At 36.3% G+C, this 15,514-nt stretch overlaps 3 protein-coding genes across 4 annotated transcripts in view; 2 read left to right on the plus strand and 1 right to left on the minus strand.

Annotated features, from left to right (window-relative positions):
* The window catches only part of LOC106142796 (histone-lysine N-methyltransferase 2C), a 46,833-nt gene extending 39,346 nt beyond the window's left edge, over positions 1–7,487 (plus strand). The window contains exons 49-55 of the mRNA XM_060945932.1: positions 245–463; positions 978–1,133; positions 1,600–1,738; positions 2,214–2,484; positions 4,312–4,441; positions 5,243–5,425; positions 5,887–7,487. Coding sequence (XP_060801915.1) covers positions 245–463; positions 978–1,133; positions 1,600–1,738; positions 2,214–2,484; positions 4,312–4,441; positions 5,243–5,425; positions 5,887–5,979 — 1,191 coding nt within the window. The 3' untranslated portion in view covers positions 5,980–7,487. The remainder of the gene's footprint in view (positions 1–244; positions 464–977; positions 1,134–1,599; positions 1,739–2,213; positions 2,485–4,311; positions 4,442–5,242; positions 5,426–5,886) is intronic.
* Positions 7,488–9,905: 2,418 nt separating this feature from the next.
* On the minus strand, positions 9,906–13,423 carry LOC106142913 (GTP-binding protein SAR1b). Its single transcript, XM_013344858.2, has 5 exons — positions 13,247–13,423; positions 12,914–12,963; positions 11,736–11,855; positions 10,673–10,974; positions 9,906–10,355 (listed from the first exon to the last, which is right to left on the minus strand). Exons 2-5 carry the CDS (start codon positions 12,954–12,956, stop codon positions 10,239–10,241), a joined length of 582 nt encoding a protein of 193 aa, XP_013200312.1. The 5' UTR covers positions 12,957–12,963; positions 13,247–13,423; the 3' UTR covers positions 9,906–10,238.
* Positions 13,424–13,775: 352 nt separating this feature from the next.
* LOC106142878 (small ribosomal subunit protein uS11) lies at positions 13,776–15,051 on the plus strand. Of its 2 annotated transcripts, none has more exons than XM_013344813.2 (3): positions 13,776–13,878; positions 14,054–14,298; positions 14,788–15,051. In XM_013344813.2, the coding sequence occupies exons 2-3, from the start codon at positions 14,062–14,064 to the stop codon at positions 15,004–15,006; spliced, it is 456 nt and encodes a 151-aa protein (XP_013200267.1). In that variant the 5' UTR covers positions 13,776–13,878; positions 14,054–14,061; the 3' UTR covers positions 15,007–15,051. The 2 variants fall into 2 exon arrangements, with proteins under 2 accessions (XP_013200267.1, XP_013200268.1); XM_013344814.2 differs by lacking the exon at positions 13,776–13,878 and adding an exon at positions 13,944–13,968.
* Positions 15,052–15,514: the final 463 nt, after the last annotated feature.

Genomic DNA, 15,514 nt, shown 5'->3' on the forward strand with positions numbered 1-15,514 from the left:
ATTAAAATAATGTCTACAGTTAATTAAATTGAAATTATGTTGATCTTGGTATAAAATGAAACTACAGCGCAGACTCAAGCTACCAATGCAATTCTTAGATAAATGACTCATATATTCTTTTTACTAGCTATTCGTGCCATTTAAAGTTAATAGCAAGAAAAAAAAAAAGTAAAAAACGAGAAATGGAAATAATATAGGAACAAAATTATTAACATTTTGAAAATCATATAATTTCACCCAACAGAATGAAAAAGACAACGAACTGACCACCCTAAGCGTCCAACGGCGAGTGTTCATATCCCGAGATGAACAGCGGCAAGTTGCTTCAGTGATGCTTCATTCTGACACCAACCACCTGATCAGAGTCGGGGGCCTGATATTCCTGAGTCCCGGACATTTGTTACCGCACCAACTAGCAGCCTTCCACACGCCTAACTACATCTACCCCATTGGATATAAAATTGTAAGTGTATATTTTGTTCGATGAGGTGATTGAAGATGATCAACCATCTGATCAGAGTCGGGGGCCTCATCGTCCTGACCTGACCTTAACTATATCAACCCTGTTGGTAAGATTGTAATCACTCACAATTTTGAGTCAGTAATGCTTTATTCTGACACTAAAAACATATTCAAAGCTGGATGCCTCGTCTTCAGTGTAGTTTACAGAACAGAAATAGCCTAGGTTCGCTTTTGATCCGATCATAGCGTCTGTAATCGATGCTACAGATAAGCTGCGTCCAGCCCGAGCAAGTGTTGATACTCCGGTTCATTGGCTCTCAGAAGCATTCGTATTAACCAAACATTCCATGCAAGACAACAAACCTAGCAATGCCTCGGCGTTTTCATTGGGCCCAATAGAAAAGAAAACCACCACCATATCACAGCTTTTTAACCGGTTAGACTAAGTGGACACGGAAGTTAACAGTACGTCGTGGAGTTAAGGACACAGGTTGTAACAGCGTGGTCGTGCGCAGGTGCGGTTCTACTGGTCGACGTCGCGCGCCAACAGCCGCTGCCGCTACGTGTGCTGGATCTCGGAGGCGGAGGGCCGGCCGCGCTTCCACGTGCGCGCGCAGGACGAGCCGCAGCCCGAGCTCAGCGCGCCCACGCCGCGCGCCGCCTGGGCGCAGGTAACATAGCCTACAACTTATACAAGGTCCATCACAGCATAAACTACGAGTATATCCAGTGATGGACCTTGACAGATTGGAAGCGGTCTTTACAACATTTATATGGGTGCTGACATTCTAAACGCTAGTAGGACAAATACATACATAAAGTCACACCTCTGTTTCGGAAAAGTTAGCAGAGCCGCCGTATCTTACTTCTTTTATTTACCAATGACTTTCTGTTAAGTTTGTAATCAAAACTATGTAGAACAACACTTCAACTGACCGATTCAAAATCAGCAATTTCCCTTGTTACTTAATTTCCAAACTTTCTAATTTCTGGTATGCAACCTGCATTCCCAGAAATAACACCACCACTAAAACATACGCCATGATGATTAATGATTGAGCTAAAATAGTCTTATCTTTTCGCATCACTTTTTAATTTGTGTATAAGATAAAACTTCAAAAAGTATAATTTATTTAGGTATTGGACGCAGTAGCAGCACTGCGCGAAGGACGCACTGAAGACGGCGTGCTAAAGTTGTGGCCCAACTACGTCACGGGAGAAGATTTGTTCGGACTCACTGAACCCGCCGTCGTCAGGGTCTTGGAGAGTTTACCTGGTAATTGAGTTTTTTGTACTGATATACATTTAATTGCTAATAAATGTCTCATAAGTACTTTATTTAATAAAAAGCTTTTATAAGAAATCAAGGTTATACTTTTGAAGCATGTCAAGTATTTGAATTCCGTGATTTTTGTTTTTAATAATTAATATTACTTAAAGATTTACTTAATCATATAAACCGAAATATCACATACATTGAGAATTCTCAAGTATTGATAAATTTTGTTTAGGATACACTTGTGATATATACCTAAACCTAGATAAACCTAGATAAACAAAACTGATGTATTCCGTCGAAAATAACGTATTTTAATTACACATAGTTAATTCTGCTTAATTGATATACTTTTGACGACCACGACCAGAGTGGTCATCATCATGTCGTGTGGATAGTACGATGCTGCGCTTAAAACTAATGTTACTCGGGCAAAAACGCAATACAATGAATACAAAAAAGCATTTGCACCCAGGCATCGAGACGCTGACGGACTACCGCTTCAAGTTCGGGCGGTCGGCGCTGCTGGAGGGCGGGCTGGCCGTGAACCCGTCGGGCTGCGCGCGCTGCGAGCCGCGCGCGCGCGCGTGGCGGCGGGCGGCGCGCTCGCTGCTGCCCGCCTCGCCCGCCGCCGCGCCCGACGCCGCGCCCGCCGCCTGCCCCTACTCCAAGCAGTTCGTGCACACCAAGAGCAGCCAGTACAAGAAGATGAAGTGCGAGTGGAGGAACAACGTGTATTTGGCCAGGTCGGTTGGCTCCAATCACTTTGTTATACTCTCGCTCAAGTCATTTCACCGCAGATTTGGAACTTAATGTATTGAAACACTTTGTTAACTACTTCTAGTAATACAGACATTTTTTTTGTGTAAAATAATACAGATTTGAAAGAGTCTGAAAGTGGATTAAGGATGAATGAATTACTCGTCAAATGTCTGCTCTATGCCGACGATCAGGTTATACTGGCGTCATCAGCGGAGGAGTTACAGGAGATGGTAAACTGTATGCATGAAGCTTTAAAAGAGAAAGGAATGAAAGTGAACATAAGTAAAACTAAAACACTGGTTTTTGAAATGGAGAAAGAAATGACAGCATGTAATATTTTGATTGGAGGAGAAAAAGTTGAGCAAGTGAAAGAGTTTGTATATCTAGGATCAAAGTTTACATCAGATGGCAAGTGTGATAGTGATATTGAAAGGAGAGTGAACGCGGGGAACATGGTGAATGGAGCTTTGCATGCCTTTATGAGCAGTCAGAAACTATCCAAAAAGGCTCGACTGGCTGTGCACAGGGGCGTGTTGGTCCCGACATTAATGTATGGGAGTGAAAGTTGGGTATGGCAAAAGAAGCACGAAAGCAGAATAAATGCAGTGGAAATGAGAGCGTTAAGGAGTATGTTGGGTGTGAAATTGAGTGACCGGATAAGGAACAGCGTGATAAGGGAATGTTGTGATGTGAAAGAAGATGTAGTTACAGGAATAGAAAAGGGTATGTTGAGATGGTTCGGTCATGTGGAGAGGATGAATGAAAACAGGTTGACTAAGCAGATATACAAGGAGAGTGTGGAGGGAAAGGTCGGGGTGGGAAGACCTAGACGAACATATCTTGATCAAATTAAGGACGTCCTGGTGAAGGGTCAGGTCAAAAGTGCCCGAAACCGCCGAGCTTGCATGAAGAGAGTTATGAATGTGGATGAAGCAAAGGAAGTATGCAGGGATCGTGGCAAGTGGAAAGAGGTAGTCTCTGCCTACCCCTCCGGGAAAGAGGCGTGAGTTTATGTATGTATGTATGTAATATTTGTTGAACTTAGATCTTACTTACTTCTAAAACGGGAAATAATACCATTTTTACGTCCACAAAATAAGCAAATTCATCGCGTCCCAAAAAAATTGTGACTTTAATGCCAACAGCAACCTGGCAGCCTTTTTGCTGCACAACTGTATTTTTTTTAAACCCAAGTACATCCCTTATTTAATTAAATTTTATTATATTCATCATCATCCTTGTGTATATTTTGCGAAACTATTAACATTTAAACCAATTTGTACTAAAGACAGTAATCAGAGAAATATTGTTTCTATTATTTCAGTGAAGATACTAATGACTACGCTGTAAAGCAACAAATCAACAAACACCATATTGTATGAAACAACTTTTTTCTACAGCATACACCGTTACAGTAAAAGATTTTGCTACGAAAAAAGAAATTAGAAATATTTTTTTTAGAAAACTTGTGTAAATACTACGCTGTAACTTATTTTACTTTATTATTAACAAAATGAGTTTTGCTCATTGAGACAGATTAAATAGGACCACCTCATTTATGTCCATAGAAGGGAAAGGAAAAATCAATAACATCTCCCATTCGATACACCATTTTCAAATTCAACTCCAATTCGATAAACCGACAGATTTTGAATATAGAATTGTGTTCAAAATCTGTCGGTATCGAATTTTTACACTTGGGGCTTTTAAAAAGACGCATAATGTTTTGCATTATTTAAAAAAAAAGCAAAATCTTTTATTGTAACAGTTAACGCGAATTCAGTGATTTTATTCAACTGTAAATTTTTCAGGTCGAAAATACAAGGTCTAGGTTTGTACGCGGCGCGCGACATCGAGAAACACACAATGGTGATCGAGTACATCGGAGAGATCATACGCTCGGAACTGTCGGAGATCAGGGAGAAACAGTACGAATCTAAAGTTAGTAAGAGATTTGTATCAAAATAATCTAATTAAATTGTTTAGTTTCCCATGGTTGTCGTAAAAGGCGACTAAAGAATAGGCTTAATAACTTGGGATTCTTCTTTTAGGCGATGGGCTACAACCTGCCACTATTTCAATCTCAATTCTATCATCAAGCCAAGTAGCTGAACGAAGCTTATCAGTCTTTCTGTTGGCTCTCTCTACCCCGCAAGGGATATATACGTGATTATATGTATGATGTAAATTGTTTTGTAAAAGTCTTTTTCCGTACTTCCTTCCTGAAGTTCTTAGTCCCAATTACATGGAGCCAGGGGTGCATGCGTCTTTGACTGTAATAGATTGGGATAGTCAGGTATTTATTTTAAGCGACTCCCTTCTGACCTCTGTTACCTTTGCAGGGGAACCTAACCCGTATTTTTGTTATGGTTTTGCCTGACTCTAAATGAAGTATAAATAGTTTTATTATCGTATCAAGTCAAAATTACGAGAGAAAATAATTTTAGGCAGATGAAACGGAACGTTGTTCAGTCATATATTGAACGATATTATTGATGAGCTTGGTCCTTCATCACATTTTTTGGCGTACCGAGTTTTCCGCATTTTACACATATTCGCCCACTGTCACAATGCTAGACAAGCACAAAGTCTAGCAAGTACACTGCTATAATTCGCAAGATTATAAGATATCGCGATTGCAGCAATTAACGTGATAGGAATGTTTATTATTATAAAGCTTTGTATATCTTTAAAATTGAATACATCTCATCTTGTAACTTATTGTTATTGTAATGTTATCAGAACCGCGGCATCTACATGTTCCGGCTGGACGAGCGGCGCGTGGTGGACGCCACGCTGAGCGGCGGGCTGGCGCGGTACATCAACCACTCGTGCCAGCCCAACTGCGTGGCCGAGACCGTGGAGGTGGACCGCAACCTCCGCATCATCATCTTCGCCAAGCGACGCATCGCCAGGGGAGAAGAGGTAACTACTATCCAATAATTATCTTTCTAGTTTCCATTTGGACTTTTATATCCTACTACTATTATAAAGGCGAAAGTTTGTATGGATGTTTGTTACTCTTTTACGCAAAAACTACTGAACCGATTACCATGAAATTTGGTATGTAGGTAGAGACCCAGAATAACACATAGGCTACTTTTTATCCCAGAGTTCCCGCGGGATTGATAGGGTTTCCATGCGGACGAAGTCGCGGGCGGCCTCTAGTATGTATATCGATTATATTCGATTTTAAGTTGCATTCTGTCTGAAAAATACCAAGTTCTCTCTTCCGCAATCCAGTTTTCGATTTAATTTTAGTAAAATCTTTTCGTGAACCTGACCAACTTGGATAAACACATTCAGTTCACGGGTGACACATTGAACTTCAATTACTATATTAAGTGTAAAGCCAAGACGTTAACATAATATATAAATTCTTACAGTTGGCTTACGACTACAAATTCGACATAGAGGACGACGCACACAAAATAATGTGCATGTGCGGCGCCCCCAACTGCCGCAAGTGGATGAACTGAACTGACGACCATAACACTGTATATACTATCGTGATCTAGGAAGGCTATGAAACTTAGTTGTATGTACCAAAGTGATTTCAACCTTATTGTAAGCAAATCAATACTTATAGAAATAATAACAATGGATTTCGGCTATATGGCCGACTTATCCCAAGACAATATTTAAAGTTTTACAGATATCTGATTAACTGAAATTTTTCTAATCTATAAATGTGATCATACAAGAATAAGTGAACACATTTTTTTTGTACATAATATTGATATATTATAAATCATTGTTATTACAAAAGTTTAATGTTTTAGATGTGGTATTTTCCAAGTTTACTGTAAGATTTAGTTTTTAAAATATTTTTATGCACTACGAATGATTTGGGTCACTGTTTCACAATTATTTATTGTTTATTTCGTTTCGTTCGTGTGTTGTCATGATTTCTAAATTATTATAGATCCGAATACTTATAAATTCGATATTTATGACATAGTATACTATAGAAAATCTCAACAGTGATGAAATATTAGGTTAAGTTTCCAAATAATGAGTTTGCATTTAGTACGCGTAGCACTGTAGACGTAACGTACGATGCCACGTTGTGCCTGACCCGTTTTGTATGTGTAGTGTAGCACTACAGCGAACTCGCCCGTTACCGGCGCCTCGTCTAGTTGTAACGTCTAGCGAACGATTCCATACTTGAATCGACTGATTCCATACCGAATGACTCAATTTTTATATAAAAGATATATTTTCATTTCATGAAATGTTTTGCTTCAAATTTTATTGTGTATATTTTTTTCCGACATTTATAGAGTCGTGCTCAAGTACGGAGTAGTTCGCTTTTTGTAGGTAGTATAATTTATTAAAGTAACTGATAGTCCCAAATGTGATATTACCTCACATAAAGTCGCGTGATCTTAATACGTGGTGGCCATTGTAGAGCTACGATTAGTCGGAGTTATTTTTAATGGAGCGTGTCGTAATTGCGATTAAAGGCATCGGTGTGATTTTAGGAAGCTAAATTTAGAGCAAAATATTAAATGGACGAACACAACGTAGGTGATTGGTGTGACATGTTTATAGACAAATTGTAAAGCGAAAAAAATGAAATAATATTGATAGCACAAGGATGTTAGTTGTTGTGATTGATCGCAAGTTGCCATCTACCAATGTTATGAACTCATGCAATATAATTTTAAGTGTTAAAGTGCAATACCATATGCGGATATACCTAGTGTAAATAATACCAACTGCAGAGTATGTTTTTGAATTTGTAATCGAGCTGTAGGTTTATATAAAGTTTTAATTAATGCATTATTTTTAATTGAGGTATCTCATTTCCTTCAATCAATTTATTTATTAAAGCATTCCCATTGCACTGAAAAGTTACTCAATTATTTTCACAAAATAAATTTTGACATGGTGTTGTTTGTAAAAAAAATACTTTAGAAATATTCTATACATTAGTATTTTTATTGCATTATTTTCCTATCATTAAAATTTTAATTAGTAATAATTGAATGTTTCATTTCAACTAACCTAATTATCATCGCTAAGTATCAACTTTCTTCTGCTATATCCTGGGGTAAACATGCGCAGAAAACTCGCTACTTTATTGCCTATTTACTTGTTTTAAAAATACATTATTGGATTATGGAGTTCTTGAAATATGTATTCTATTATAGGGTATACTAGCGACCCGCCCCGGCTTCGCACGGGTGCAAAATTATAAATGTTATTATACAAAAAACCTCTTGAATCACTCTACCTGTTACAAAAAACCACATCAAAATCCGTTGCGTAATTTTAAAGATTTAAGCATACAGACAAACAGACTAAAATAGCGACTTTGTTTTATACTATGTAGTGATATACAGGGTGTCTGGTTATAGTATATCAGACATTGTGTCTTAACAGATATTTTAGATTCACTTGACGTATCTCGTGCTCATCAGCTGTAAATAGAAAAAAAAATCGGCCACACCGGGCTGTAGTGCCTGGATAAAAATACAGAATGTTAAATATAATATCAAGTTTGGATGTAACCAACCCAATCTCAAGTCCATCAAGCTATACAACTGAACGTGGCCTTTCAGTCTTCTCAAAACTGTTTGCTCTGTCTACCCCGTAAGGGATAAACGTAATTATATGTTTGTATGTAAGAAATAAAACAATTTTATTATTTCATATAAATTTTATTACAAACCTTGTTTTTGGACTTAAAACTGCAAATAATATACCAAATAACAATGTCTAAGTTGCTGGGGACCAGCAACGGTTGATCGCAACTTATTACAGGAGACGGCTGTCACGACCGATCGTGTGCGTCGTACACACAACTTGTACGACTACAACTATTGAACTTTCATAAAATTGTGAAACCCCTTGAGCATTATCTTAAATGAAACATGTTTTCCAAAGCACATTTCTTAAATAATGATTTGGCGATATTGCACAAGTGGCTCATTTCCCAACCCTAATATTGTGATGCCAACATACTTTCAAAGGACACATTTGTGCTCTGAACTGACGATTGAACTAACTTTTGACATTACTGGAAGAAAACTATTATCATTTCACAATTCATAGACTTACTATTAAAAATATTTATTAGTTCATAATAATATCGATCTACTCTAACGTAGACTAGCCGTTCCGAAATTCACATTGCTTATATTAACATTCCTCTAAACACAATAGATCAAATGATTGAAATAATAATTTACAAAAATATAACACTAGTCGTTTTTAGAAATGTACAACACAGTGAGCAGCATAATGAAAATACATATCGCGTCAAAAGTATCACTCAATAAAGTTGGAATGAGATTAAAATAATTGAATTTAATTAAAATTGCTTTATTTAAATCTCCTCTAAGCAGAGAAGATGAAGCTTGCACGACAATACTGCTTCGCTATTACCTGACCATGTAAATATTAAACCAAATTACAATGCTTTGCACCATTAGCTTATATATGTGTAGACACAAATTTATAGTTCCATAAGCGAAAAGAATCCACGAATAACTGCAGTTCTTTAGGCGTATGTACGTAACTTAGAAGTGTAATAGTTTAACAGCCAAACAAAAATCACTGAATAGATACAGCAAGATAATTTGTAGCCGAGATTAATGACCGCGGTATTAAGCGCCTCGCAAACTAGTACTGTCATAACCAATGCTTTAAAAATTTTGTACATTTACATAATTTTAAGTACATAACTGATGTTTACTTTAATGTGTTTTTGGTCGATCAAACGTTTAACATAATGAAGCAAATATTACTCAGTTCTTGGCTTTGATTTTACGCGAGGTAAATAAAGGTAATATTTACCTCTTCAAAATGGTTACTAAACTGATAATACTAGTGTGCGAGTTTGGCTGCTTACAAACCGGCGCGATTCTGCTTGACGCATCAATCTAAACGTAACCACTCTATTCGCTATCAAAAGTTTCTTAGTATTATGAGGAATTATATGTAGAAGATTTCATGGAGTTTAAAGCGGATAAGAGGAAGGGAGTATGTCACACTGGGATGTTGAAGAAACAGACAACAGTTTAGGTTATCAAATCTGGTGAGAGTCAAATCATGAAAAGAAAATATTATTAATTCACCTCAAAAACTTTAGTTTTATTCTTAAAAACGGTAGAACTTTATGATAAAAATATTTTTTCTAAAGTTTTTTGGTTTGTAAAAGATAAATGAGTTTATGCGGGCATAGAAATCATCACAACACCCTCATTGTAAATTTGACTATAGTTAAGGATTTAACCCACACTGTTTCACACTTTTTTATGTGATTTTTATTTGACAAAAAAACATAATACATTAAATGTATTTCAGAAAATTTAATATAAATAAAAGAGTCCTGGAGACCTGAAATACAGGTAAAACCTAGCTAAGTCTCCAGACCCTCTTCTGATAGAACATATGCTAAGTATACAGGGTGGAACTGTATTTCAGATAATGATTATAAGTATTTTTAAATGTTCGTTATAAAAGCGTTTGACGTTTTTTTTTGCTTTCCATGTGAAAATCATAGTAATTTATTTATGTAACAACAGGTTTGTATAACTTAGAATCATGGACACAGTCTAAAATTAAAGGATGCTCATGAATTCAAAATCACACTGAATTGGTATCGAGGCGAAAAATCTATTATTCATTTTCAAACTATTAACATAAAACCAGTGGTAGTAATAAGTTGGTTACGTTTGGACATCGGAGAAGCGAACATTCGCGCGGCGCGGCGTGGAGTGGGCGTTGTTCAGTCGATGTACTGCGCGAGCCAGCGGAAGCCCTCGCCGTAGCCCTGCCGCTTCAGCACCGAGCACATGAACAGCTCCAGCGGCCGCCCGGGCAACTCCGACCGGGACACTTTGCCCTGGAAAACAAGCGTTTTATTAGTAATACTTAAACACCAGAGAATCATATTAAATATTTTTATTTTTAAAAAAATGCTTACATTGCTAAAATTATCGGAAAATTTATTAATAATCTTCATAACATAATCTACTGATTTTTAATAAATTTAAAATAAAGTTGGGCATAAAATAATGTTATGCATATAGCCAGCCCATGATTTATGGTAATACTTAAAATATCTTTGATTTATAAATCATATCCGAATGATGATTAGGGTAAGTAAAAGGAATATATTGGTAGACCCTTTGTAGCTGCGGAAGAGCAGCTAAAAATTACCTTTCCAGTGGTTTGCTGGTACAGATTGAAGAACTGTCTTAACTCGTCTTCGCTGGCCGCTCCAGGTTTATCTATCTTGTTGCCCAGTATCAACACGGGGCAATTGCTTAGGGTTTCGTCTGTGAGGAGCGAGTCCAGCTCGGCCTTGGACTCCGGCAGCCTGGCGCGGTCGCAGGCGTCCACGAGGAACACGATGGCGTCCACCGCGGGGAAGTAGTCGCGCCACACTCTCCGCGCCTGCTGATGCCCGCCGAGATCGAATGTCGTGAAGCGCATGCTGCCTATCGAAAGCTCCTCCGATGCTGTAACATAAGAACAGTAATAACAACAACCATGGAATACATTAATATTTCTGTAGTAAAATAATCTTCACAAACTTTTAGGTATTATGGAATATATAAGGATTTACATGTAAATATGAATTTTAAAATAAGAACTTGTAAATGGCTTTTAGTTATTTATCGTAGTGAATTTTAACTGTTAAATATGGTTCATTTTCTGAAAAAATAAATAAATACTCATTTCTATGGTAAGAATAATAAATAATACACAACCTTTAGTTAGTTACTTATATGAGATAAATAGGTTACTTGCACATAAGTCTTTGTTAAGGTGTCTTAATCCCTCACAGGATATTCCAGGCTAATAGTCAGAAGCCTGGGAAGATATGTTTCGCTGGGTGGCTTAACAATCGAATTGGAATGAGCATAGTTAATCAGACCTTTGATATCATGTATATCATCATAATAGAAAACAAAATGCTTTTCATCCTTAAAACAAATATATATAAATGGGACACTGATTGACAGATAAATCAATGCACAGCCAAACTCACTTTTTATTATGTGAGCTTAGAGTACACTTAGAAAAGAAATCCCGAAATTCCCGAGGGAACGGAAATTTGACAGATTTTCGTTTCACACAGGAATGGTAATAGGCTTTAGTGTAAACACATCTCAATTTTGGAATGCAACATAAATAATGTTTTTATTTGTATAATTGCTAATTGTGAAAGTTCCAAGCTGTTACATGTGATTAAATAAAATAAAACATTGGTACTAACTGGGATGCAGAGTAGGTACATGCTGCGCGAGTCTGTCATCTTTCAGCATGTGCAGGAGTGTTGTCTTGCCAGCATTGTCCAGACCCAAGAACAATAGTTTGCCAGACTTCTTCCACAATCCTGAAAACATGAAACCATTTGTTCATTTCAAACCCTAAAGAAAAAATTTAAATTTGGTGCAGATGTAGAAGAAACCATTGGGCGTAACACAGACTTTTTCTGGAATTGTTTATGGGAGAGAAGCCAGTTTTAATATAAATGTAAGCAAAATTGGCTAAAATAAAAGTAAGAAAAAGCTAGTAATACTATAAACGTGAATATAAGTTTGTTTGTTACTTCTATACAGTTACATCATTGAGTCAATTTTGTTGAAACTTTGTACACATATAGTAAAGGCATTAGAAATAAAAGTTCCTTTTTTGGTTTAAGCTACAGGAATGGGAAAGATAGGACTATCAGTTTAATGCCAACTGAGCTACAGGAAAAACTAAATTTTCAATAAAAATACTAGTGGTAGTTAAGAAATTACTTATTAACAAATTACTTATGGAAAAAACTTTATATGGCTATAACAAATTTGGCGTAGCTAATAAATTTTGTTATCTATACAATAAGAGAATGTCCTCTAGTCATAAACTTTAACATGATAAAAATTGTAAGGCAAACAATATAGTGCTTCATAAATATGATAATTTTATGCAATTTGTATCACTTGTTTTGCTAATTGAGAATAAATATTTATAATCATTGTCAACCATTATTTATTTTTAAGACAAAGGCTTGGTCTCAGGCAGGCAGCAAATGTAAAAACATTTCATCACTAGCATCTGTTTATTAAATGGTTATCAAACTATACATATGTATAGTTACAATCAGTGACCACCAGAAAAGTTTCTCTTTAAGTTTGACCAGACAGGGCTATGTACTCTGAGATCATGTAGCCCAGAGACAGGAGCACTACCTAACACCATGCCAAACAGCCTGTCAATTAAAATGGTGAAACCATTTTTTTTCCTCAAGCTCAAAGTAATGTAAATTCCATAAAATTCGATAAATGCTAAAAACCCACAGTTGTAGGGTTTAAAGATTAACTAGTACAATTCATTTAATAACTTTTTTGAGACTTCAGTGATTTTGGCCAACATAGTTATTGATGAATTGGGAACTACAACACTTACCCAGAAATCCAAGAACACCCGTAAACCAGTCCAAGATAAACATATTGAATCTGGAACGTATAAAATTATTTTACTCTCACTTTAAATTCACCTTTAGACAAAGCGTCTTTTGAGATATGACTTGCAAATCTCAAGTTTATCAGTTTCGTTATTAATCCGCGACAGGGCATCCAGTGAGCTATTTAAATACAAACACATGTGTTTTACGAAAGATAAAGACAAATTAGAAACGTAGTAGGTAAAATAGAATTGAGTAACATGAATGAGAAAACGTCATAATCGTACTTGAAATTTTGACCCTAAATTACTCCAAATTAAAACTGACGTACTCACTTTTTATAATTGTACTAGATTAACTAATGCTAAGGAAAGTTTATCACAATATTCGCACTTATTTGCAATATGTTACGTCGCTAAAACCGACGATTTAATTCAGTGATATTAATGTGTGCAATAGGAGGATTTTACATGAATCTGTTGGCAATGACGTATCCTATCTATTTCCGGAAATTCCATTGTCTGTGGTATGAATAAGGATGTACCAAAGTGAATGGCGATCAAAGAAAATTTGTCACCACCATAGATAGAAGTTTTATTTAAAAACTAAAGAAATAAGTTGTAAGACTCATGTTGTAAGAGTCTTATCTAAATAAAAAAATAATAACAATCATCAATATAAATCTGAAGAAATAAAAATTGTACATAGAACTCTTTATAAATTCTCAGTGGAATATATACCTATTATATTGTATGTGTGTGTGTGTGTGGAGCGAGGATTTGTATAAATAAAACTAAATTGCGGCGGCTTTTCGCCGAAAGTGTTAATCAATTGCCGCGGTTTCAAAAATAGTTCATGGACAAATGTGTAAAAAAGTATAGCTGTCAACTGTCATGGCTGTCACCCACCCGCACGTCTTTCGTCAGACTTTTTGTCTTTCCGAATCTGACAGCTTTCAAAAGCATAGGTATCTTGAAGAATTTTTAGATTTTTACTCAAAAGTGTTCTAAATATTACGATATATCAAAAATATTAATTTCGTTGGTTAAAACCTAACGTGCAGATTATATTTTCTTATTGTGAAAAGTAATTAATTGTGGATTGTGTTGATATTTTAAGGTTACAAAGTGTTGTGATTTCAGGCTGAACCATGGCTCCTAGGAAAAACAAAGTTGCTAAAGAGGAGGTTCAAGTGACCCTGGGCCCCCAGCATTTGGTGGGCGAGACTGTTTTTGGGGTTGCTCACATATTCGCCTCTTTCAATGACACATTCGTCCATGTCACCGATTTATCCGGTCGGGAAACCATTGCCCGTGTTACTGGAGGCATGAAGGTTAAAGCTGACCGTGATGAAGCTTCTCCATATGCTGCCATGTTGGCTGCTCAGGTTTGTAAAATAAAAGTTTTGGACTAAAGAGATTGCAAACACAATAAATTTTAAGGTTATGTGGATATGTTATTTAAATTACTACCTTTACCATTGTATTTACCAGATGAAAAATAAGCATTATATTACTTTAGTTCTATTCTTTGTTCATGATATAATTGTGTGCCTGTTGTTGTTTTTTTTGTATCAATGTAAAAGTTTGTATGAATATTGTGTTACTATATACTATATCCAAACAATGCTGGCGCCATTTGCACAGATAAGATGAAACTTTATAACTTATACATTGGAATAACACAAAGGTTACAGTATACATGCAAGTAAAAGCTAGATAAAGGAAAACCAAAGAAACTGCTGGGTTAATTTTGCTTTCTTAAAAAATACTGAATTACCCAACCACAATTTAAAAAAAAACTGTCTATTTCTTTTGTCAAAAGTTGGGAAAATAAGGCATAATTTCAGAAAACTAAAGATTGTTTTCAATTTCAGGATGTAGCAGAGAAGTGCAAAACCCTTGGAATCACAGCTTTACACATTAAGCTCCGTGCCACTGGTGGCAACAAGACAAAGACTCCTGGACCTGGTGCTCAGTCTGCTCTCCGTGCCCTTGCTCGCTCCAGTATGAAGATTGGTCGCATTGAAGATGTGACTCCAGTTCCATCAGACTCCACCCGCAGGAAGGGTGGTCGCCGTGGTCGCAGATTGTAATTTAGTGTAAGCTTACTGTGGACTTTCAATAAAAGTTTTGCAGTATTTATGTGTTTTGTTTCACAACTCCTCATTATAGATTTTACTTTTAATTTACGATTAATTCTATTACATACTCATAATCACATCTATATTAGTTGTGGGGTAGAAAGATTGAAAGGCCACATTCAGATGTATGGTTCAATGATGGAATCAAGATTCAAATAGTGACAGTCCATCGCCTAAAAAATACTTGTAAGTTTAAAGTAAGTTCTTCCACTTTCAGTGCTGGGAACCACATGGCATAATTTGCTTCCTGATTAAATATAGAACTTTATTTCTACAAGTACAGGGAAGCAAATTTTGGAGAACTTAACCATAGGTTGTAAATACTCAGTAAACACAAAATTGGCTTGCCAAAACAGCACTGCTTGGAATCATTGCATGTTGAGCTAGGTATGTAAAACTTGTAACATAATATAAAATGACAGTTGGAGAAAATGACATGCCACTTTCCCCAAGTAGATTT

Source organism: Amyelois transitella, chromosome 9, assembly GCF_032362555.1.
Source record: "Amyelois transitella isolate CPQ chromosome 9, ilAmyTran1.1, whole genome shotgun sequence".
Taxonomy (NCBI): domain Eukaryota; kingdom Metazoa; phylum Arthropoda; class Insecta; order Lepidoptera; family Pyralidae; genus Amyelois; species Amyelois transitella.

What these genes read in the sequence shown, in the direction of transcription:
- LOC106142913 (XM_013344858.2), bottom strand. Translation starts at nt 12,956, where the DNA reads ATGTTTATCTTGGACTGGTTTACGGGTGTTCTTGGATTTCTGG. An exon ending in GGGTGTTCTTGGATTTCTGG is followed by an intron (nt 11,856 to 12,913) that starts GTAAGTGTTGTA and finishes TCATGTTTTCAG; the next exon opens with GATTGTGGAAGAAGTCTGGC. An exon ending in TGTACCTACTCTGCATCCCA is followed by an intron (nt 10,975 to 11,735) that starts GTTAGTACCAAT and finishes CTTATGTTACAG; the next exon opens with CATCGGAGGAGCTTTCGATA.
- LOC106142878 (XM_013344813.2), top strand. Translation starts at nt 14,062, where the DNA reads ATGGCTCCTAGGAAAAACAAAGTTGCTAAAGAGGAGGTTCAAGTGACC. An exon ending in CTGCCATGTTGGCTGCTCAG is followed by an intron (nt 14,299 to 14,787) that starts GTTTGTAAAATA and finishes TTTCAATTTCAG; the next exon opens with GATGTAGCAGAGAAGTGCAA.